This window comes from Mytilus californianus, unplaced genomic scaffold, assembly GCF_021869535.1.
Source record: "Mytilus californianus isolate M0D057914Y unplaced genomic scaffold, xbMytCali1.0.p SCAF_2, whole genome shotgun sequence".
NCBI lineage: Eukaryota > Metazoa > Mollusca > Bivalvia > Mytilida > Mytilidae > Mytilus > Mytilus californianus.
In genome coordinates this window covers 1670420-1694970 of record NW_026262668.1, presented here as the reverse complement: position 1 = coordinate 1694970, position 24551 = coordinate 1670420, and the positions used below count along the sequence as shown (strand labels likewise).

The window sequence follows — 24551 nt, the reverse complement described above, 5'->3', positions numbered from 1 at the left end:
ATTATTTTTTTTTTTAATTGTCACATTTATAAGACTCTTGAAGCACTTTTGAAATATACTTTGATGGAAAAACCAGAAAAAATTATGTCTGTTTTTATTGTAAAATTTGGCGTTGGTTTCTTACAGAAATTATTATGTGCAGTATACCTCTATGGGGAGAAAGAGTGGGACAAGGTAGCTGAATATGTACCTGGCCGTACTGTCCCACAGTGCAGGGAGAGGTATAAGTCATCATTAGATCCTACTTTACGACCTCCAGACTATTGGACCTATGAGGAAGATAAACAGATGTTGATTATAGCAGAACAACTTAGAAAACCAGGTATTCTCATCAACAGTATAGGTGTATAGTGCTGTGAAAAAATTAGAGGCTTGTTCATATTGGTGGGTCGTGCCTCTGTGGACTAATTGTCTAAGTGGTTCATTCACAATGTCAACTCTTAGGTTGTGTGCTAGAAACCCTGCTTGTGGCAAGGTATGTAAGACTGATCTTTGTTGTAAAGAATTTCCAGTATTCCTGAAGATGGTTGTTGTTTCTCTCATGGTGCTCTGGCTTCCTCCACCAATGTAAACTAGCCGTCATGATATAGCCAAGTTCCTTAGAACAACAGCAAACAAACAACAAACAAATAACAAAAACATATTTATGGATACTGTGGATTCATTTATTTTCTTGGTACCAATTTTTGTGGATTGACGAAGATATACATTTTTGTGGATATGTAATTTCATGGTTTTACTATGGAAAATTTGTAATTTGTTGAACATTTAAATTTGTGGTTAACCTGTACCAACGAAATCAATGAAAATTGGTATCCAACGAATAATAATGAATCCACAGTACCAGCTTTTGTCGGTTAAGGATTAATTGCATATTCTTGTATAGTTGAATTTGTGGTTCTAACAAATTCTGCTTGCACACCTATGGGTTATTTATATTTCATTGTTATCCAGGAAATCTACAGCATCAGTACTGAAACCACAGTAAGGTTTATAAAATATATATAATATATAAGGCTTTGCTACAGTGTAGCTTATACAATGGAAATAATCATTTTTGATAAACAAATTTTAAAGCATAAATCACATTCAGTTTATACATGTCCATTTGTCCAAAAATCTGTATAAAACAGCACCCAGGGAAATTCTTAGGTACAGACACTGGTCTAAGTATCTCTATCTCTTGTTTGTAACGAATGTCTGTTTAGATTGATAAATAGGCAGTCAGGTCTGGTCCCCCGTGACAGTAGAGTGCCACACTGTGCATATAAAGGAATTCTTGTAACAACTCTTTGAGAGGTCTGTTGATGGCTTGTTACAATGCAAAATGTCTGCTGTGTTCAACATGAACTAATTTTCCAGTGGCTGTCCAAATTATCCACTATTTGCAGGTGAGTTGTGCCCTCAGGTAAATTGGACCAATTTCTATACCCAAGAGAATCGCTGAGCTCTGTTCATACAGATTGTATAAATTATCAAGTTGCTCTTATACTGAATATACATGAAATATTTATTAATGGGTTGTTAAGCATGCATGTCAAATAATGTAAGATAGCATTGATAAAATCATTTAATTATCTCATTGGCAATCATACCACATCTTATTATTATACTAAATATGTTGATTTTGAAGTTTTTAATGTTTCATTCCACTGGTATACGCATGGCACTACATATTAAATTATATTAAAATAAGTTTGAGGGCATTGCAATATTCTTTTGATAAAACTGTACTAAATCAAAATGACCTTCATACAATTATGAGTAAAAGACAAAAGACAATTTAATATAAATCCTTTTAGAATGACCTTCATACAATTATGAGTAAAAGACAAAAGACAATTTAATATAAATCCTTTTAGAATGACCTCCACTTGGTCTTGTGGTTGCCTGTTTGCCTTGAGTACAGGAGGTCGTTGGTTCGAACCCAGCCAGGGCAAACTAAAAACTTTTAAATTTTTATATGCTGCTTCTCCTCTAAGCTTGCTGCATTCAGGAGTAAAATAAAAGATTTGTTGACTCAAAGTCAGAATAATGTGTCCATGGACTTGTCTTCCCTTGGACTGTTACATTGTGAACTAGCACGTTAAAAATCCAGCTCGGCATGACGGTCTAGTACAAGGCAGGGTTAATATTTATATTGCATTAACATGTTCGACTTGTTCTGAATATGTATTTAATTAGCTGCATGACGTTAAACAGCCATCCATCACCATAATCCTATTAAATGCTTCATTTATTTTTAGATGGAAAAATACCTTGGTCTAAAGCAGCAGAAAGGTTGCCAGGTCGCAATGATAATATGGTTCTCACTCGTTATAAGAAACTGATGGAATGGAAGGAAAAATGTGGATGGTTGGAAACACAAGATGTAAGTGGAAAAATGATTGGTTATTTAATTGTTGTTTTTTTTTGTTACCCTTGAAAGTCTGTCTTTCCGTCTGTCTTTTCTGTCCTTTCCATTTTTGTTTCCACACTTTTTAGCTCACCTGGCCCGAAGGGCCAAGTGAGCTTTTCTCATCACTTGGCGTCCGTCGTCCGTCGTCCGGCGTCGTCCGTCGTCGGCGTAAACTTTTTACATTTTGAACTTCTTCTAGAGAACCACTGAATGGAATGAAACCAAACATGGCATGAATGTTCCTTATGAGGTGCTGACCAAGTGTTGTTACTTTGTAGCGGATCCATCATCCAAGATGGCCGCCAGCGGGGGACTTAGTTTAACATAGGACCCTATGGGAAATACATACAAATGTCTTCTTTTAGAGAACCACTGAATGGAATGAAACCAAACATGGCATGAATGTTTCTTATGAGGTGCTGACCGAGTGTTGTTACTTTGAAGCCGATCCATAATCCAAGATGGCCGCCAGCGGGGGACTTAGTTTAACATAGGACCCTATGGGAAATACATACAAATGTTTTCTTTTAGAGAACCACTGAATGGAATGAAACCAAACATGGCATGAATGTTCCTTATGAGGTGCTGACCAAGTGTTGTTACTTTGTAGCGGATCCATAATCCAAGATGGCCGCCAGCGGGGGACTTAGTTTAACATAGGACCCTATGGGAAATACATACAAATGTCTTCTTTTAGAGAACCACTGAATGGAATGAAACCAAACATGGCATGAATGTTTCTTATGAGGTGCTGACCGAGTGTTGTTACTTTGAAGCCGATCCATAATCCAAGATGGCCGCCAGCGGGGGACTTAGTTTAACATAGGACCCGATGGGAAATACATACAAATGTTTTCTTTTAGAGAACCACTGAATGGAATGAAACCAAACATGATATGAATGTTCCTTATGAGGTGCTGACCAAGTGTTGTTACTTTGAAGCCGATCCATAATCCAAGATGGCTGCCAGCGGGGGACTTAGTTTAACATAGGACCCTATGGGAAATACATACAAATGTCTTCTTTTAGAGAACCACTGAATGGAATGAAACCAAACATGGCATGAATGTTTCTTATGAGGTGCTGACCGAGTGTTGTTACTTTGAAGCCGATCCATAATCCAAGATGGCTGCCAGCAGGGGACTTAGTTTAACATAGGACCCTATGGGAAATACATACAAATGTTTTCTTTTAGAGAACCAATGAATGGAATGAAACCAAACATGGTATGAATGTTCCTTATGAGGTGCTGACTGAGTGTTGTTACTTTGAAGCTGATCCATAATCCAAGATGGCCGCCAGGGGGGGACTTAGTTTAACATGGGACCCTATGGAAATACATACAAATGTCTTCTTTAAGAGATCCACTGAATGGAATAAAACCAAACATGGTATGAATGTTCCTTATGAGGTGCTGACCGAGTGTTGTTACTTTGAAGCCGATCCATAATCCAAGATGGCCGCTAGCGGGGGACTTAGTTTAACATGGGACCCTATGGGAAATACATACAAATGTCTTCTTTTAGAGAACCACTGAATGGAATGAAACCAAACATGGCATGAATGTTCCTTATGAGGTGCTGACCAAGTGTTGTTACTTTGAAGCTGATCCATAATCCAAGATGGCCGCCAGCAGGGGACTTAGTTTAACATTGGACCCTATGGGAAATACATACAAATGTCTTCTTTTAGAGAACCACTGAATGGAATGAAACCAAACATGGCATGAATGTTTCTTATGAGGTGCTGACCGAGTGTTGTTACTTTGAAGTTGATCCATAATCCAAGATGGCTGCCAGCGGGGGACTTAGTTTAACATGGGACCCTATGAGAAATACATACAAATGTCTTCTTTTAGAGAACCACTAAATGTAATGAAACCAAATATGGCATGAATGTTCCTTATGAGGTGCTGACCGAGTGTTGTTACTTTGAAGCCGATCCATAATCCAAGATGGCCGCCAGCGGGGGACTTTGTTTAACATGGGACCCTATGGGAAATACATACAAACGTCTTCTTTTAAAGAACCACTGAATGGAATAAAACCAAACATGGCAAGAATGTTCCTTATGAGGTGCTGACCAAATGTTGTTACTTTGAAGCTGATCCATCATCCAAGATGGCAGCCAGCGGGGGACTTAGTTTAACATAGGACCCTATGGGAAATACATACAAATGTCTTCTTTTAGAGAACCACTGAATGCAATGAAACCAAACATGGCATGAATGTTCCTTATGAGGTGCTGACCAAGTGTTGTTACTATGAAGCCGATCCATAATCTTAGATGGCCGCCAGCGGAGGACTTAGTTTAACATAGGACCCCTTTGAGAAATACGTACAAATGTTTTCTTTTAGAGAACCATTGAATGGAATGAAACCAAACATGGCATGCATGTTTCTTTTGAGGTGCTGACCAATTGTTGTTACTTTGATGCTGAGCCTTCATCCATGATGGCTGCTATATGGGGACAATGTTTAACAAAGGACCCTATGGACAATACATACAAATGTCTTCTTTAAGAGAATCACATACTGAATGGATTGAAACCAAACATGGCATGAATGTTCCTTATGAGGTGCTGACTAAGTTTTGTTACTTTGAAGCTGATCCTTCATCCATGATGGCCGCCAATGGGGGGACTTACTTTAACATAAGAACCTATGGGAAATACATACAAATGCTTCTTCTAGAGGTGCACTGAATGGAATGAAACCAAAACATGGCATAAATGTTTCTTATGAGGTGCTGATTAAGTGTTGCTACTTTGTTGCCGATTTACTGTTCAAGATGGCCTCCAGGATTTTTTTATTAAATTACAGGACCAATATTAAACCAAATTTGGCCTCACTCATTATTAGGGTATCTGTTATGATTTTAATCTATTTTTACATGATTTCCAAAACCAAAGTAGAATCAGGTGAGCGACACAGGCTCTTGAGAGCCTCTAGTTATTTATGTTTGCCTCATCCAAATTTTATGAAACTCATACACAATGCTGAGAACCAAAACTAGCAGACAGAGTTTGAATTTGAGAAGTAAGTAACTAACCGTTTTAGAGTTATGCTCCTTTATAACTTGGAAAATTGAAATTTTTTTCGTTTCCGCACTCTTACTTAAGTTTTCCTCATCCAGATTTTATGAAACTCATACACAATGCTAAGAACCACAACACAAAGACTGAGCTCAAATTTGGGTTGTGAGTCATTTACCATTCTAGAGTTATGCTCCTTTTTAACTTGGAAAATTGCATAGCTTGAGCAGGGGCATTCGTGTCCTCAGACACATTCTTCTTTCATTTGTATCATTATTACCTACAGTTTCTGTCAGGTTTTCTTTATAAAGTTGTGTCAAAGATTTGCATCAGTAATATCTTAAATATGTTCTTAATCCAGGGCCACTCAATTTTGAAAATTTGAAAATCAGCTCTGATAGAGTATTATTGAGTTTCTGTATTAAAGCAACAAGCAAGGGACATTTTATATGTAGCAATTTGTTTTACTTTGCCCCAGTTTCAGAGTTTCTTTTCCATTGAAAAATTAAAGAAAGTTTAATATTGACTAGATATTTAATAATTTTACACCTAATGTGTATACACATTCACTGTTATGGGACTTTAATCTTTGAAAACAAGATATTTTTTCAAATGTCAAAAATTTATTACACTATTTTGAAAGAATTGTATTTAGATTGTGTCATCAAAAATATGTTCTTTCTGTTACAGTGAGCACTTGGACAGTTCAATTATTTTGGGGAAAGAATACTGATATCAAATTCAACAGTGGTTATCTTTTCTGTTAGAGTAACTTAGACTTATCAAGCTCTTTGATTTAACATCTGATTAATTTTCAGGCAAAGACAAAAATGGATCTGGGTTACCTTGACATAGAAGCATTGTCCAAGGGGAAAGGAGTGAGATTTGGAAACAGATTACGTAAAAAATCTAAAGAAAAAGTAAGATTATACTTTTCAGTATTATCTAACCATGAGCAAATTTAACGAGTACATCAAGTGTCGACATTATTATCTCTGTTCTGATGTCTAAATGCCAAAGTTTAAGACCTTGCAGCAACTTTCAAGATGAATAATTGCAATAAAAGCATGGTTCCTTTGATATTTTGTTTTTTCTAGATTTTCAAATGGATAGTTTTCTATGAGACATCCATCCTATAAGCTATCTCAACCTGATTTGATTAAGTCAAGATGATGCTAATGGTTTTTATGCCGCAGGCGAAAGTAAGAATTAAAAATGGTTTTGAAGTTAGAGATAACTTAAGTATGTCACTTTATAAAGATAATTTGGAAAATAGCAAAAAGAAATTAGTTTCTGGACAATAACATGATTAAGCCTCCACCAAATCATTTGACATTTGGAAAAAATGATGTTTGGGACCGGCAAACAAATCCTGTTTGAATTTAAACAATTTCACTTTTGTCTTTTCAACTGTATAAACACAGGGCCCATGTTTATTTGTAATAAAATATGATTTCTCTGTTTTCATGAGTAAGTGTTATCATGGATATGTCAAGTTTTTTCATATGTGATATTAGCTTAGCTTAGCTTAGGATTATTGATGCATATATCTGAGAGAAAGTTAAAAGGAATGATATTTGTCTAACTTTTCTTACAAATCATTGACATTTATTCTAAAATTTGTAGAAAATTAAGATTTTGGCAAAATCTTCTGCATTTAATCCAAATTTATGCCTAGGAAGTATTGAGCCCTAGTTTAGGCAAACTAAATAATCAAGTCAGATAGTTCATTTGTTTTAACAAAAATGATGACACATGACTCATGCTTTATATTTCAGGTGAAAAAAAATTGAAGTTGGCATGTCAATGAATTTTTACGAAAAATAGAATTAAGGCTAATTATGACATCATAAAAGGAACGCTTATATTGAAATTTACCAACATAAAGATCTATTTCCTATCTAGTTATTGTCTCAACTATGATTCATTGTCATAATAGACATTGAATCCCAATTTTATATTCTAGTCATTGCCATAAAATCGTAATTTGATAGTTTAGCTAGAAATAGGGTCCATATTATGATCTTATCAAACCTACTCCTTTGTGAAATTTAAATCAAATGACTCCTGAGAACATGAACTTGTAATTACAGTCAGTGTTGTTGGAAAAACAAAACCAAGAAGATTACAGAAGATTATCTAAGGAACTATCCAAGTTACCTGTGGTTGAATTTAGACTGGATTATGTAAAACAACTAAAGGATAAGAGAGAAGGTAGGTCTATTCAACTCACAGGTAAGCAATAAAAGAGAAGATAGGTCCCTTCATCTAAAAGTTAAACAATAAGAGAGAAGATAGGTCCCTTTATCTCACAGGTAAAAGATAAGAGAGAAGATAGGTCCCTTCATGTCACAAGTAAACAATAAGAAAGAAGATAGGTCCCTTCATGTCACAAGTAAACAATAAGAGAGAAGATAGGTCCCTTCATCTAACAGGTAAACAATAAGAGAGAAGATAGGTCCTCCATCTAACAGGTAAACAATAAGAGAGAAGATAGGTCCCTTCATCTAACAGGTAAACAATAACAGCAAAGATAGGTCCCTTCATCTAACAGGTAAACAATAAGAGAGAAGATAGGTCCCTTCATCTAACAGGTAAACAATAAGAGAGAATATAGGTCCCTTCATCTAACAGGTAAACAATAGGAGAGAAGATAGGTCCCTTCATCTAACAGGTAAACAATAAGAGAGAAGATAGGTCCCTTCATCTAACAGGTAAACAATAAGAGAGGAGATAGGTCCCTTCATCTAACAGGTAAACAATAAGAGAGGAGATAGGTCCCTTCATCTAACAGGTAAACCATATGAGAGAAGATAGGTCCCTTCATCTAACAGGTAACAATATGAGAGAAGATAGGTCCTTTCATCTAACAGGTAACAATATGAGAGAAGATAGGTCCCTTTATCTCACAGGTAAACAATAAGAGAGAAGATAGGTCCCTTCATCTAACAGGTAAATAATAAGAGAGAAGATAGGTCCCTTCATCTAACAGGTAAACAATAAGAGAGAAGATAGGTCCCTTCATTTTATCAGGTAAATAATAAGAGAGAAGATAGGTCCCTTCATCTAACAGGTAAACAATAAGAGAGGAGATAGGTCCCTTCATCTTACAGGTAAATGCTAGGAAGGAAGGTAGGTCCATTCATCTCACAGGTAAACAATTAGAGAGAAGGTAGGTCCATTTAATACACAGGTGAATGTTGACAGAGAAGGAAGGTTTGTTCATCTAACAGGTAAATGTTATGAATGATATGAAAAGATAGGTCCCTTCATCTCACAGCAAAACAATATGAGAAGATAGGTCCTTTCAACTCAGAGCTGAATAATAAGAAAAGATAGGTTCCTTCATCTCACAGCAAAACAATATGAGAAGATATGTTCCTTCATCTCGCAGCTGAATGATTGGACAGAAGTTAGGGCTATCAGCTAATGGATAAGAGAGAGGATAGGGCCCTTCATCTAGCAGCATTTTTCTCAGGAATTGCAAATTAGAGCTTCGTATGAACATGCTACACTTTGAGTTGCATTGTCACATTTATCACACATCAATTTCCTGTTTACTGAATATTTTTATGTTCTTACATATAACAGCCATGTATGAAACTTTTGTCGCAATTGTTTTTGGAACTTAGAATCACAGCTTCCTGACATTTGGCATCAAACTTCATGTGAGCATGCTATACTGTGTAATGTAACATAACATCCATCGCTTATCATCTTTCTGTTAAGTGAATACTTATAGTGGGGGTCTCATTAGTTAGCAAGTTCCATTTTTTTTTAATATAAACATATAATTTTCATTAATAATTGCTCCTGTTTCCTGAATGGGGCATTGATAGGTTTTTCCTGCATTTTATAGGCTTTTAAACCGTCATTTCACCAAGCTCTTTTTAAAAAACTACCAGAACCATCAATCAGTGTTATGTCTAGATATCAGAAGAGTTATATGGGCTCCTAAAGCCTCCAGATTTTTACAAATACATGTACTAAATATATATATTAAATACAAATGCAATTTTGAGATCAAACTTTACAAAACAACAACTTTTCCAGAATAAAAACAAAATAGACACTAGTCCAACAGCAGAGAAGCATCTATTTCATACATAAAGCTTTAAGGTAAATTAAATTTACAAAACAAGATAAATTCTCCAGTTTTAAAAGTCTTTTTTTTATAGGTAATTTGGTTGTACCAAGACCACCACTCATGTATCGTTACACACGAAGATTGACCAAAAATATATGGACTCGTAAAAAACACATGAAGAATTTAGTGGAAAAACATCTTTCAAGTATAAATGTTACCAAACCAGAAGACAGAGTATTAATACCAGAAAAAACTGCCCAAGAATTCAAACCATTCACATCACTGGTAAGTGCTTATAATGAAAAAAAAAGGTACTGTATAGCACAGTTAATCTGGAAAAAAGATTTCATGAAAATTTCTTAAACATTCTAATATTACATTTTGAGTACACACAGTGGTAAAATACGAATATATTGTATGTCAACTTATCGACAACGTCATCATTAGTTTGAAACACATACAATAATTACATTTTCATAATCATTTATTGCGAACCCAATGAAAGTTTTCCACTGTGCCATCTCTATCTTGACCAGGTATTTAAAATTTTGTAAGTTCACCTGTCCTATTGAATGAATACAATAGCTATTGTTCTCCATGTAGTTTTTTCACAGCTGGGACCTTTAAATTTCTTCTAAGAGAAATCTATCACTCATTGATTAATTTACCTCAGTAAAAAAAAATCTTGTAAATAGAGGAAAATATATGTTTTATACTCAAAACTGCATGTGATGTTATATTTATTCAAAATGATAATATATTTTCAATCGGTTGAATGTAAACAGTGATAAAAAGTTGAAACATTAATAAAATATAAAAAAGAAGATGTGGTATGATTGCCAATGAGACAACTCTCCACAAGAGACCAAATGACACAGAAATTAACAACTATAGGTCACCATATGGCCTTCAACAATGAGCAAAGCCCATACCGCACAGTCAGCTATAAAAGGCCCCGAAATGACAATGTAAAACAATTCAAACAAGAAAACTAACGGCCAAATTGTACAAAAAATGAACGAAAAACAAATATGTAACAAATAAACAAACGACAACCACTGAATTACAGGCTCCTGACTTGGGACAGGCACATACATACAGAATGTGGCGGGGTTAAACATGTTAGTGTTGATTTATGTCATATTGATAATATATTGATAATATATTTTCACTCAGTTTAATTTAAACATTGATTCAATCATAAAAAGTTGATTTCTGACAAAACTTTCAACATTGTTCCTTTTAAAAAAAATTTGTTTGACATGAATAAAAACTTGAAAATTATGATGTTCAAATTAGGATCTTCTTAAATGTTCTCTATAACTAGACATAAAAAAAATCAAATTTCAATAGGAACATTGATAAAACTTTTGTTTGAAATCAACTTTTTATGATTGAATCAATGTTTATATTAAACTGAATGAAAATTAATTATTATAATATTGAATAAATACATCATCACACGCAGTTAATGAGTATAAAAAAAGTATTTTTGTCTATATATAAGAAATTTTTTTTACTCAGGTAAATTAATCAATGAGTGATAGATTTCTCTTAGAAGAAATTTAAAGGTCCCAGTGAATAAACTACACAGAGAAAAATAGCTATTGTATTCATTCAATAGGACAGGTGAACTTACAAAAGTTTAAATACCTGGTCAAGATATAGATGGCACTGTGGAAAACTTTCATTGGATTCGCAATAACTTCTTCCTAACCTGTCTACATATGTTAAGCATGTCACTAATTCAGTTTCCTTCATCTTTTACGTCATTTGTGTCAATATTAATAGTGTGTTCAATTACGGGAGCAGCAAATATTTGCCTTTTCTTGAAAACTTCAATCCAAAAGAAATCGCCCTTTTGTCCTATGCATGGGGCAGGAATTCATACTGACTTTACCACTGTGAGTGAGGTTTTGCCTTGAAGCCAATATTTTACCCCTTGCTATTGCTTGTTGTAAAATATTTAGCATTAAATGCCAATCTGTATTAAAATCAATATAGATGAAAGCTCGCTTGAATTATTTCTTAAACAAACACGGGTAAATTATATTCATGTTACTTGAACTTTTGAAGTATTTATGAACTTAAGTAGAAAAAGAAAATCCAACGTCGTTTTTATTTGAAACTGCTGTTGTGCATGTCCCGCGAAAGTTGTATTTCTAATTGAATGATTTGTTGTTGTTTTCCTCAGGAAAATAGTATATATATATGGGAGCAGAGGGTATGACTTTTTGAAGTTTAGGCTTTTCAATCATGAAAATTAACTCAGTACTCGGAATACAAAATTTGTGCTCAAAACACAAAATCCAGTAAATTAGCTAATTGATTTTTTAGGCAGAGTAAGATAATCGTGCTGGAAAGTTTTATGTCTTTAAGCCAAGGTCACAGGTTTTCTACTTTTTATTCAAAATCAGCAAATTAGGGAATTTTCATTTTATTGATAGAATTCAGATGGGTAAACTGTCATTCTTAATCCATATATCTATTTTAGAGTGAGAGGCAAATGATGAAAGTCCAACGTATTTTGGAGAAGAAAAATCCATGTGAAATTTCAGTTAAAGAACTGCTTGAAACAACCAAAAAAGAAAAGCCAATACCGTTTGAAACAGTGTCTTTCCGACGAGACAGAAAAAATCGCCTTGATACTGAAATTGAAAAGAAAATTATGGACATTCTGCAGTTTAAGCATTGTTATATTACTAAATGGAGGAAGCCATGTGGTCGCCCTAAAAAGTTTTATATTTGTGAGTTATATTACTAAATGGAGGAAGCCATGTGGTCGCCCTAAAAAGTTTTATATTTGTGAGTTATATTACTAAATGGAGGAAGCCTTGTGGTAGCCCTAAAAAGTTTTATATTTGTGAGTTATATTACTAAATGGAGGAAGCCATGTGGTCGCCCTAAAAAGTTTTATATTTGTGAGTTATATTACTAAATGGAGGAAGCCTTGTGGTCGCCCTAAAAAGTTTTATATTTGTGAGTTATATTACTTAATGGAGGAAGCCTTGTGGTCGCCCTAAAAGTTTTATATTTGTGAGTTATATTACTAAATGGAGGAAGCCATGTGGTAGCCCTAAAAAGTTTTATATTTGTGAGTTATATTACTAAATGGAGGAAGCCATGTGGTCGTCCTAAAAAGTTTTATATTTGTGAGTTATATTGATATTTTAATTGACTACAATGAAAGAATAATTTTCAGACCAGCTGTATATAGAAAACCCCAGACCAATTTTTTCTGAATGGGATTGAAAAGCTTTTTTTATATTGTATAATGGTATGACATTGTCGTTGTTGTCCGAAGACATTTGGTTTCTAACTTTAGGAGTAAGGGGCCAAAAAACAAGCATTTTTCTTGTTACAGGACAATAACTTGTGTATAAGTGTATGAATCTATGAAATTGTACCACAAGGTTACATACCTCAACATGCCATTTTTTAATTTCATACATTTTTTTTTAAACTTTCAACAAGAGTTAAAAAGATATCTAAGGTCCATAAGCTTTCATTTATACCAAAATTACCCAAATATTTAACATATTTTAAAAGTTATGGCTAGGTGTAGGAACTACTTTGTTTGAAATTTGTACTATTTTCTTTAAATCTATATGTTCTTCTTGACCAGACCTTAATTAGGGCTATTCCAGAAAAAAATGGAGAGGGGGGTTGGACGGCACTTTAAATTATTTTTGTAACCCGAAAAAAGTAAACAAGGTGGACAAAGTCGAACCGTTATATTTCTTTTGCCAAATTCTTTTGCCAATAATAAATTTTAATCGCCACAATTTTAATTTTTTTCGCAAAATGCAAACAATGGCTACTGGCAGCAGAAACCCTGTAAATGTTATGAAGTTTTCGTCTGTCATATGCTCATTGTCCTTGACCTCATTTGTATGGTTCAGTGACTACTTGAAAAAAGTTGAGATTTTTTGTAATGTTACTTTCCCTGTTATTATGAATTATAGGATAACTATATTTGGTACATGCACACCTTGTAAGGTCCTCACGTCTGTCAAACAGTTTTCACTTGACCTCGACCTTGTTTCATGTATCAGTGAACAAGGTTAAGTTTTCCTGGTCAAGTTCATATCTCAGATACTTTAAGCAAAAGGTCTACTATATTTGGTTTATGGAATGATTTTAAGGTGAACATGTCAAGTGGTAAAAGGTAAGTTTTTGTGTTTTTGTCTGTTTTTTCTAATACTGTTTGCAATAGGTCAACTACATTTGGTGTATGGAAATATTTTATGAGGTACATGTCAGTCGGCAGGTTTTATTTGACCTTGACTTTATTTTCACAGTTCATTGCTCAGTCTTTAGTTTTTGTGTTTTGGTCTGTTTTTTTTAAAATATAAGCAATAGGTCAACTATATTTGGTGTATATGGAATTATTGTAAGGTGTATATGTCTGTCTGGAAAGTATCATATGACCTTGACCTCAATTTCAGGGTTCATTGGTCAATGTTAAGTTTTCCTGGTCAAGTTTGTTTCTTAGATACTATATGCAATAGGTCAACAATATTTGATGTTTTGAATGATTGTTAGATGTACATGCCTGTCTGGCAGGGTTAATCTGACCCTGACCTTAATTTCATAGTTCATTGATCAGTATAAAGTTTTCATGGTATTGTCTTTTTCTTTTATACTATAAGCAATAGGTCAACTATATGGTGTATGGAATGATTGTAAGGTGTACATGTATTTCTGGCTTGGTTTATCTGACCTTGACCTCATTTTCTTGCATCATGTTCAGTTTATGTGATACATGTAGTTAAACTTTATATTCAGGACTATCAACATAACATCAATGGTCAATAAAGCAGGCAAGACATTTCAGCTTGTGTGCTTTTGTTTAAAGTAAAAAAGATCTTTTCTGTATTTTTTCAGTTTATCCAAATGGGAAAAAACCAACAAGATTTGAACCAGAAAACACAGTACAGTTGAGTACAGTGACATCTACATTACTTTTCAATGTAAGTAACATTGTTTGACAAATATCAGTAAAGAAATTGCTTAGCTTCTGATAACTAGTGTTGGCTTGTTAGCAGAAATGAAGCAATGCTCGAAATACTTACCTTTTCTTTAGCTCACCTTGCCTAGTAGGGTAAAAAAATAAGTCAAACATGGCTGAAATTGTACATAGACTCCTTATATGAGTTATTTCCCCTGAGTGATGATTTTTGTCGAGCCTGCGAATTTTGTTGCAGAAAGCTTGACATAGGGATAGTGATCCAGCGGCACCGGCGTTAGCTAACTTCTTAAAAGCTTTATATTTTAGAAGGTGGAAGATCTGGATGCTTCATACTTTATATATGGATGCCTCATGTTACGAACTTTCCGTCAGTCACATGTCCAATGTCCTTGACCTCATTTTCATGGTTCAGTGACTACTTGAAAAAAAAGTTCAGATTTTTTGTAATGTTAAATTCTCTCTTATTATAAGTAATAGGATAACTATATTTGGTATGTGCGTACCTTGCAAGGTTCTAATGCCCGTCAGACAGTTTTCACTTGACCTCGACCTCATTTCATGGATCAGTGAACAAGGTTAAGTTTTGGTGGTCAAGTCCATATCTCGGATACTATAAGCATTAGGTCTAGTATATTCAGTGTATGGAAGGACTGTAAGGTGTACATGTCCAACTGGCAGGTGTCATCTTACCTTGACCTCGTTTTCATGGTTCAGTGGTTATAGTTAAGTTTTTGTGTTTTGGTCTGTTTTTGTCGAGCCTGCGACTTTTGTCGCAGAAAGCTCGACATAGGGATAGTGATCCGGCGGTGGCGGCGGCGTTAGCTAACTTCTTAAAAGCTTTATATTTTAGAAGGTGGAAGACCTGGATGCTTCATACTTTGTATATAGATGCATATGTTACGAACTTTCCGTCAGTCACATGTCCAATGTCCTTGACCTCATTTTCATGGTTCAGTGACTACTTGAAAAAAAAGTTCAGATTTTTTGTAATGTTAAATTCTTTCTTATTATAAGTAATAGGATAACTATATTTAGTATGTGCGTACCTTGCAAGGTCCTCATGCCTGTCAGACAGTTTTCACTTGACCTCGACCTCATTTCATGGATCAGTGAACAAGGTTAAGTTTTGGTGGTCAAGTCCATATCTCAGATACTATAAGCAATAGGTCTAGTATATTCGGTGTATGGAAGGACTGTAATGTGTACATGTCCAACTGGCAGGTGTCATCTGACCTTGACCTCATTTTCATGGTTCAGTGGTTATAGTTAAGTTTTTGTGTTTTGGTCTGTTTTTCTTATACTGTATGCAATAGGTCTACTATATTTGGTGTATGGAATGATTGTAAGGTGTACATGTCTAGCTGGCAGGTGTCATCTGACCTTGACCTCATTTTCATGGTTCAGTGGTTATAGTTAAGTTTTTGTGTTTTGGTCCGTTTTTCTTATACTTTATGCTATAGGTCTTCTATATTTGGTGTATGGAATGATTGTAAGGTGTACATGTCCAACTGGCAGGTGTCATCTGACTTTGACCTCATTTTCATGGTTCAGTGGTCAAAGTTAAGTTTTTGAGTTTTGGTCTTTTTTCTTATACTATATATATGCAATAAGTCAACTATATTTGGTGTATGGAAATATTCTATGATGTACATGTCAGTATCGCAGGTTTTATTTGACCGTGACCTCATTTTCACGGTTCATTGCTCAGTGTTAAGTTTATGTGTTTCAGTCTGTTTTTCTTAAACTATAAGCAATAGGTCAGCTATATTTGTTGTATGGAAGGATTGTAAGCTGTTCATGTCTGCCTGGCATGGTTCATCTGACTTTGACCTCATTTTCACGATTCATTGGTCAATGTTTAGTTTTCTTGGTTAAGTCTGTTTCTTAGAAACTATAAGCAATAGGTCAACTATATTTAGTGAATTGAATGATTGTAAGGTGTACATGTATTTCTCGTTTGGTTTATATGACCTTGACTTCATTTTCTTGGATCATGTTAAGTTTATGTAATAGTTGTAGTAAAGCTTTCATTTAGGACTATCAACATAATATCAATGGTTAGTAAAGAAGGTGAGACATTTCAGCGTGTCCACTCTTGTTCTTTTATTGTATGCAATAGGTCTACTACATTTGGTGTATGGAATGATTGTAAGTTGTACATGTCCAACTGGCAGGTGTCATCTGACCTTGACCTCATTTTCATGGTTCAGTGGTCATAGTTAAGTTTTTGTGTTTTGGTCTGTTTTTCTTATACTGTATGCAATAGGTCTACTATATTTGGTGTATGGAATGATTGTAAGGTGTACATGTCTAGCTGGCAGGTGTCATCTGACCTTGAGTTCATTTTCATGGTTCAGTGGTCAAAGTTAAGTTTTTGAGTTTTGGTCTTTTTTTCTAATACTGTATGCAATAGGTCTACTATATTTGGTGTATGGAATGATTGTAAGGTGTACATGTCTAGCTGGCAGGTGTCATCTGACCTTGACCTCATTTTCATGGTTCAGTGGTCAAAGTTAAGTTTTTGAGTTTTGGTCTTTTTTTTCTAATACTGTATGCACTAGGTCTACTTGTTTGGTGTATGGAATGATTGTAAGGTGTACATGTCTAGCTGGCAGGTGTCATCTGACCTTGACCTCATTTTCATGGTTCAGTGGTCAAAGTTAAGTTTTTAAGTTTTTGGTCTTTTTTTCTAATACTATATGCAATAGTTCATCTATATTTGTTGTATGGAAATATTTTATGATCTATATGTCAGTCACACAGGTTTTATTTGACCTTGACCTCATTTTCAAGGTTCATTGCTCAGTGTTAAGTTTTTGTGTTTTGGTCTGTTTTTCTTAAACTATAAGCAATAGGTCAACTATATTTGTTGTATGGAAGAATTGTTAGCTGTACATGCCTGCCTAGCATGGTTCATCTGACCTTGACCTCATTTTCATGGTTCATTGGTCAATGTTTAGTTTACTTGGTTAATGTTAAGTTTATGTGACAGTTGTAATAAAGCTTTATATTTAGGACTATCAACATAGTATCAATGATTAGTAAAGAAGGCGAGACATTTCAGCGTGTGCACTCTTGTTACCCTTTTGGGGCATTTTTGTCAAAAGCTTTAATGTATAAAGATAAACTCTAAAAAGCAAAAAATATCCATACATAAGATCTACAAGTTTTTATTGCTGTTGAATAGTGATTTCTATACTAATTCCTATAATTTTGATAATTACTCTAAAATTTAAATAGATAGGTATTCGAAATGGCATTTTTTTAACAGGTGAGTGATTCAAGCTCAATGGAGCTTCTTGTTTTTGAAAAAAAAAGATTCTGATTGAATTAATGAGAAATTTAGAGAAAAATATCCTACTTTATTTAGTTGTAGTTAATATAAATGTTGAATAACTTTTTTCTGTGTGTAGTACAATACTAAAGTTCACAGTTATTTTTGATATATACTTTATTGTTAAATTTTTATGGGTTAACATGCTTTTGTATCATGTGTTGTGTCGTGTTTTTGTTGTTGTTTTTTTTTCATATTGAAAAGCTCAGTTTGTTAGACTAATGTCAATGGAAGTGATATATAAGTTGTATAGATAATATAGAAATGCCATAAATGAAACAGGCTCCTTTCAGTTTTTAACCTAGAAAGGAATAAATTGCAAGACTTGTGTTTTAAGCTTAATGAGTTTATTATTTATTAAAATTCTTTATCTAGCAGTACCATCATGACCATCATGATAATTAATAGAATAATAATGGACCAGAATAAAAATATGTCTATTTAGTGTCTACCATATTGTACTGTCTACCCCAACAAATTTTATCAATATTTTTGTTCAAGTACCTTTGAAATTGGTTATAAAATATTCATCCATAAATGAAATACATTGTATGTTTTAATACATTTTAAATACCTGCCTTTCCTTATGTTCACCATTGTAAGATATTCTCATTAATTGACTCCATCTGTTGGTTGTTACTTTTTCCAAAATCTATCCATTGAAACTAACTGGCCAACTGCAACCAAACTTGGTCACATACTAAAGAAAAATTAATTTGTTGATTTGGTTTTAATTGAGTACACTAAAAAATGTGTGTATTTGAAAATAGATAGTTGGTTTCAAGAAAAAACAATTAATGGAGAAAGAGGTGAAAATAGGAAATGATACAATGTTTGTGTTTCCATGGTGATCAATTCAGTCTCCTATGATCCTCTTATTTTGAAACAAATATGACCTTAAAGGGGCATTAGCTATCAAATTCATGTTCACCGATTTGACTCGAATTCTCATATTTGCTTTATATCATACTAAAACATATATCCAAATTATAAAAAAATAAACATTTTCAGATGCATGTACTCGATAATATATATCAGCATTTCGTGTGTATTTCAGTCTATAAGCCATCTAATTAACCATCGAGGTGACCTTCGAAGACTGCTGATGGTCATATAACCCGATTGCCACATAAATAAAGATATAAAGGGATGGCAAACACGTGCAATGGATTTTTTTCTAGATCTGCTTTATTTCATAATATAGCTTAAAAAGTTATGATAATCATCGTTTTTACCTGTACAAGAATGAGTTTTTGTGGATCTAATCAGTCAACCAATTGGTTTTACCCTTGTTTCACTTTCACTGTTGACATTCTTTTCCTTTAAGTAGCTGAATACTCCTAGTTTATGCATAACTCATCTCTAGCTAATAGGTTAATTTGAAGGTCACATGAATACGGATTCAATGAGGTAAAGTCATTCACTTGCAAGTGAATAATTCATCAGCGATGTTTCTTACCTTATTTTGACAAAGTTGAACCAAACTTACTGCTAAATGATGATTAAATGATTGAACAAAACAAGACATATTTTGATTTTTTGTATATCTGGTAGCTAATGCCCCATTAAACATCTATGAGTATTGTTTGATTTTTGTTTGCCTAATATCCAGTGACAAATGTTCCATAATGTTTTACTTGCGTCACATCATTTCGCTGATATTGATACTTAGTCATAGAAAAAATTATTTTTCAAATTATAGGCCTTAGAAATGGATGGAAAGAAAGCAATGGAAATTTATCCAACTCTAATTGCTAAAAAGAGGAAGATTTTAAAACCTGTATTTGAACTTTTGGGTAGATGTTTCCCTAAAGCACTACCAGTTCCTCCCCCAGTAGTACCATCAGGATCGAATGGAAACGGAACAAAAAGAAAAAGTTCAAATGAAGATAATGATGCTACTTCTCAAAGACCAAAAAGAAAAACACGTCTTACATCAGCTACGCCCATTGAAGATGGAGAGCAAATATTGCCAGATGAAAGTATGAGTAGAATAGTGAATAACATCATAGAAACTACTCGCCGTGATGTTCTTAGACAAGATAAGGGCAAGCTTGGGTCTTGCCCAACTTCTCCTGTTGATCCTGAGTCAAGCTTTAAACCACATAGGAAAAGAAAATCAACTACCTCATATGTGACATCTGATAAACAGCCAAAAATTATAACTGTCAATGTTAATCCTACAATTACAACACCATCACAAATGAAAATGCCAAAAATAGTTCCTTTGAATACTCAAAAATCAACTAAAGGTCCGGTTCCAACAGCCCTGATAACAAATACAAACACTATACAAAATAAACCTGGACAGCAAATTGTTCAACTTGTGCAATCTCAGCTGCTTGGTGCTAACACATTAAAGCCCGGTCAGAAGGTTCCTACATCCTCACCACGTGTGATAGTGTTGAAACAGACACCAAGAGCACAAGGACAAAACAGGTTTCCTATATTACCCCCTTCTGTGACAACAATTCGTGGATATGAAGAATTAATGTGTCAGACTAATTTGTTAAAGGCAAGAGCTGGGGACAAATACAATCCCTATTTCTACTTTGAAAAAAGTCAAATATTGGAAAATAGAGTAAATCCTGTTATGAATGAGAGAAATATTGTTTCAAGACTGAACTTTGTTGATAAAGTTGATCGTGCATTAGAAACAGGAGCGAGGAAGGTAAATGCAGTATTATCAGGTAAAAGTCACAGACCAGACAAAGCTGGTAGTTGGATGCATCCAAGGAAAGATTTGTTAAAAGACCTTAGGCAGTCTGAAGAGTATATCAAACTGAAAAGACGTTTTGATGCTCTATTTATGTGGCCAGCTTTCTTATCTCTGTTAAAACCTGAGGTGGAAAATTTCTTCGATAAACAAGAACAGGAAAAAAAATTGGTTTCATTTGATGAGTTTATGGAATTGGAGGAAGAAAAAAACAAAAACTTGAAATTAGCAGAGGAAGCAGCAAAAGAAGAGGATATTAAACCTGTCATGGAGGTGGAAACCAAACCAAGTTCAAAGTAAGTCAAACAATAAAAGACAGCCTGGACTAGTGACCAAATAAGTAAGTCAAACAATATAAGACAGCCTGGACTAGTGACCAAATAAGTAAGTCAAACAATATAAGACAGCCTGGACTATTGACCAAATAAGTAAGTAAAACAATATAAGAGAGCCTGGACTATTGACCAAATAAGTAAGTCAAACAATATAAGACAGCCTGGACTAGTGACCAAATAAGTAAGTCAAACAATATAAGACAGTCTGGACTATTGACCAAATAAGTAAGTCAAACAATAAAAGACAGCCTGGACTAGTGACCAAATAAGTAAGTCAAACATACACGTGATGGACTAGTGACCAAATAAGTAAGTCAAACAATAAAAGACAGCCTGGACAAGTGACCAAATAAGTAAGTCAAACAATATAAGACAGCCTGGACTAGTGACCAAATAAGTAAGTCAAACAATATAAGACAGCCTGGACTAGTGACCAAATAAGTAAGTCAAACAATATAAGACAGCCTGGACTAGTGACCAAATAAGTAAGTCAAACAATATAAGACAGCCTGGACAAGTGACCAAATAAGTAAGTCAAACAATATAAGACAGCCTGGACTAGTGACCAAATAAGTAAGTCAAACAATATAAGACAGCCTGGACTAGTGACCAAATAAGTAAGTCAAACAATATAAGACAGCCTGGACTAGTGACCAAATAAGTAAGTCAAACAATATAAGACAGCCTGGACTAGTGACCAAATAAGTAAGTCAAACAATATAAAACAGCCTGGACTAGTGACCAAATAAGTAAGTCAAACATACACATGATGGACTAGTGACCAAATAAGTAAGTCAAACAATATAAGACAGCCTGGACTAGTGACCAAATAAGTAAGTCAAACAATATAAGACAGCCTGGACTAGTCACCAAATAAGTAAGTCAAACAATATAAGACAGCCTTGACTAGTGACCAAATAAGTAAGTCAAACAATAAAAGACAGCCTGGACTAGTGACCAAATAAGTAAGTCAAACAATATAAGACAGCCTGGACTAGTGACCAAATAAGTAAGTCAAACAATATAAGACAGCCTGGACTAGTGACCAAATAAGTAAGTCAAACAATATAAGACAGCCTGGACTAGTGACCAAATAAGTAAGTCAAACAATATAAGACAGCCTGGACTAGTGACCAAATAAGTAAGTCAAACAATATAAGACATCCTGGACTAGTGACCAAATAAGTAAGTCAAACAATATAAGACAGCCTGGACTAGTGACCAAATAAGTAAGTCAAACAATATAAGACAGCCTGGACTAGTGACCAAATAAATGTCAAACAATATAAGACAGCCTGGACTATTGACTAAATAAGTAAGTCAAACAATATAAGACAGCCTGGACTATTGACCAAATAAGTAAGTCAAACAATATAAGACAGCCTGGACTATTGACCAAATAAGTAACATGAAGGACTAAAAACCAAACAAAAATTGGTCAAACATTAGACAGAATGGATTAGAAACAAAAAAAAAACTTCAGTCAAACATTACACAGAATGGATTAGACACCTATAAAGTAAGTTAAACATAAACCAGTATGGACTTGAAAACAGGTAAAAAGTGGGTTAAACATAAACCAGAATGGACTTGAAACCAGGTAAAAAGTGGGTTAAACATAAACCAGAATGGACTTGAAACCAAGTAAAAAGTGTGTTAAACATAAACCAGAATGGACTTGAAACCAAGTAAAAAGTGGGTTAAACATAAATCAGAATGAACTTGAAACCAAGTAAAAAGTGGGTTAAACATAAACCAGAATGGACTTGAAACCAAGTAAAAAGTGGGTAAAACATAAACCAGAATGGACTTGAAACCAAGTAAAAAGTGGGTTAAACATAAACCAGAATGGACTTTAAACCAGGTAAAAAGTAGGTTAAACATTAAACCAGTATGGACTTGAAACCAAGTAAAAAGTGGGTTAAACATAAACCAGTATGGTCTTGAAACCAGGTAAAAAGTGGGTTAAACATTAAACCAGTATGGACTTGAAACCAAGTAAAAAGTGGGTTAAACATAAACCAGAATGGACTTGAAACCAGGTAAAAAGTGGGTTAAACATAAACCAGAATGGACTTGAAACCAAGTAAAAAGTGGGTTAAACATAAACCAGAATCGACTTGAAACCAATTAAAAAGTGGGTTAAACATAAACCGGAATGGACTTGAAACCAAGTAAAAAGTGGGTTAAACTTCCTGCTGAAGGTTGGTGGTTTTCTCCATGTACTCTGGCTTACTACACCAATAAAAAGCCATTTTGATATAGTCAAGAGCGCTGAAAATGGTGATAAGACACCAACAATCAATCAATCAATCAATCTAAATAGAGGCTACTAGCTGTATCAAATCTCAATAGAAATGCCCTAAAACTTCAGAACTGCAAATCAAATTTTTTTTTTAAATTGACTATTCAAGTTTTATTTGTTGTTAGTTGACTTGTCTAAAAAACATTTGCACAATATTTAAAACTTAGAGTTTGGGTCTGATTGTGTAGATACTATTTTAACTGATAAATGTCAAGACTTACTGACTCAGATTTAGAGAAATACAATGGCCATTCATACCATAAAAATATGAAGATGTGATATGATATGATTGCCAATGAGACAACTCTCCACCAGAGACCAAATAACATAGAAGTTTACAGCTATAGGTCACTGTACGGCATTCAGCAATGAGCAAAACTCATACCTCATAGTCAGCTATAAAAGGCCCCAAAATGACAAATATAAAACAATTCAAATGAGACAACTAACGGGTTGTTTTAATTTTTTATTGCAGATATGCATCAATGCGTGGAAAGTTGTTTGTATATTATAGACAGAAAGCTCGGGAAAGAAAAAAGCTAATTTCTGAGAAGAGAAAAATGGCTAAACAAATGCAGATGAAAAGTATAGCAGAAAAGGGCATAGGTGATTTACATTATATTATTATAATTGAATAATCTTAAAACAGAATACCGAGATAGTCTATATCTTCAAAGTTCTGTTTGATTGATCTTGTTTGAAATAACTGAAGTACAGAGATTTGGAACCCTTAAATTGGTTTCACCCTATTACATAGATGTGATTTTTTCAAACCTCCAGAGTTGGTGATCTCTATCTTCATTCATGCTCTTTTTTAACAGAAAATCATTTAGTGGTAGATTTGCTGTAGAACTTTATCACATACTTATCTTTGAAAATTTGAATTATCCCTGTTGAAAACAACATTCAAATGAATCTAGTCATTATTTACTAACTTTAACAGATGACCTCTATGACGTACATTTCATAATTAATTGAATACTAAGTAAACTATAATTTACTTTAACAATGCATCAGCTACCTATAGAATTAAACTTCGATTATTTTATTAAGTTTTATGTTTGAAGTTCAAAGCATGAAGTTCTTGTGGTTGATTTTTGTCGAGCCTGCGACTTTTGTCGCAAAAGCAAGACATAGCGATCCTACATTTCGTCATTGGAGTCGTCGTCGTCGTCGTTGGGCGGTGTCCACAAATATTCACTCTGTGGTTAAAGTTTTTGAAATTTTAATAACTAAACTCAATTTCTTAAACTATCCTGGATTTCTACCAAACTTGGACTGAAGCTTGTTTATGATCATAAGATAGTATCCAGAAGTAAATTTAGTAAAAAAAAAAAATCCTGTTTTTCCGTATTTTACTTATAAATGGA

General features: G+C 34.1%; 1 protein-coding gene across 1 annotated transcript in view; it reads left to right on the top strand.

Annotated features, from left to right (window-relative positions):
• Positions 1 to 24551, top strand: part of LOC127729057 (snRNA-activating protein complex subunit 4-like) — a 47626-nt gene that overhangs the window by 18453 nt on the left and 4622 nt on the right. Inside the window, exons 13-21 of the mRNA XM_052236685.1 lie at positions 127 to 322; positions 2247 to 2371; positions 6251 to 6352; positions 7526 to 7646; positions 9611 to 9804; positions 12014 to 12266; positions 14407 to 14492; positions 19528 to 20837; positions 23657 to 23787. Of these exons, the coding sequence (XP_052092645.1) occupies positions 127 to 322; positions 2247 to 2371; positions 6251 to 6352; positions 7526 to 7646; positions 9611 to 9804; positions 12014 to 12266; positions 14407 to 14492; positions 19528 to 20837; positions 23657 to 23787 (2518 nt within the window). The remainder of the gene's footprint in view (positions 1 to 126; positions 323 to 2246; positions 2372 to 6250; positions 6353 to 7525; positions 7647 to 9610; positions 9805 to 12013; positions 12267 to 14406; positions 14493 to 19527; positions 20838 to 23656; positions 23788 to 24551) is intronic.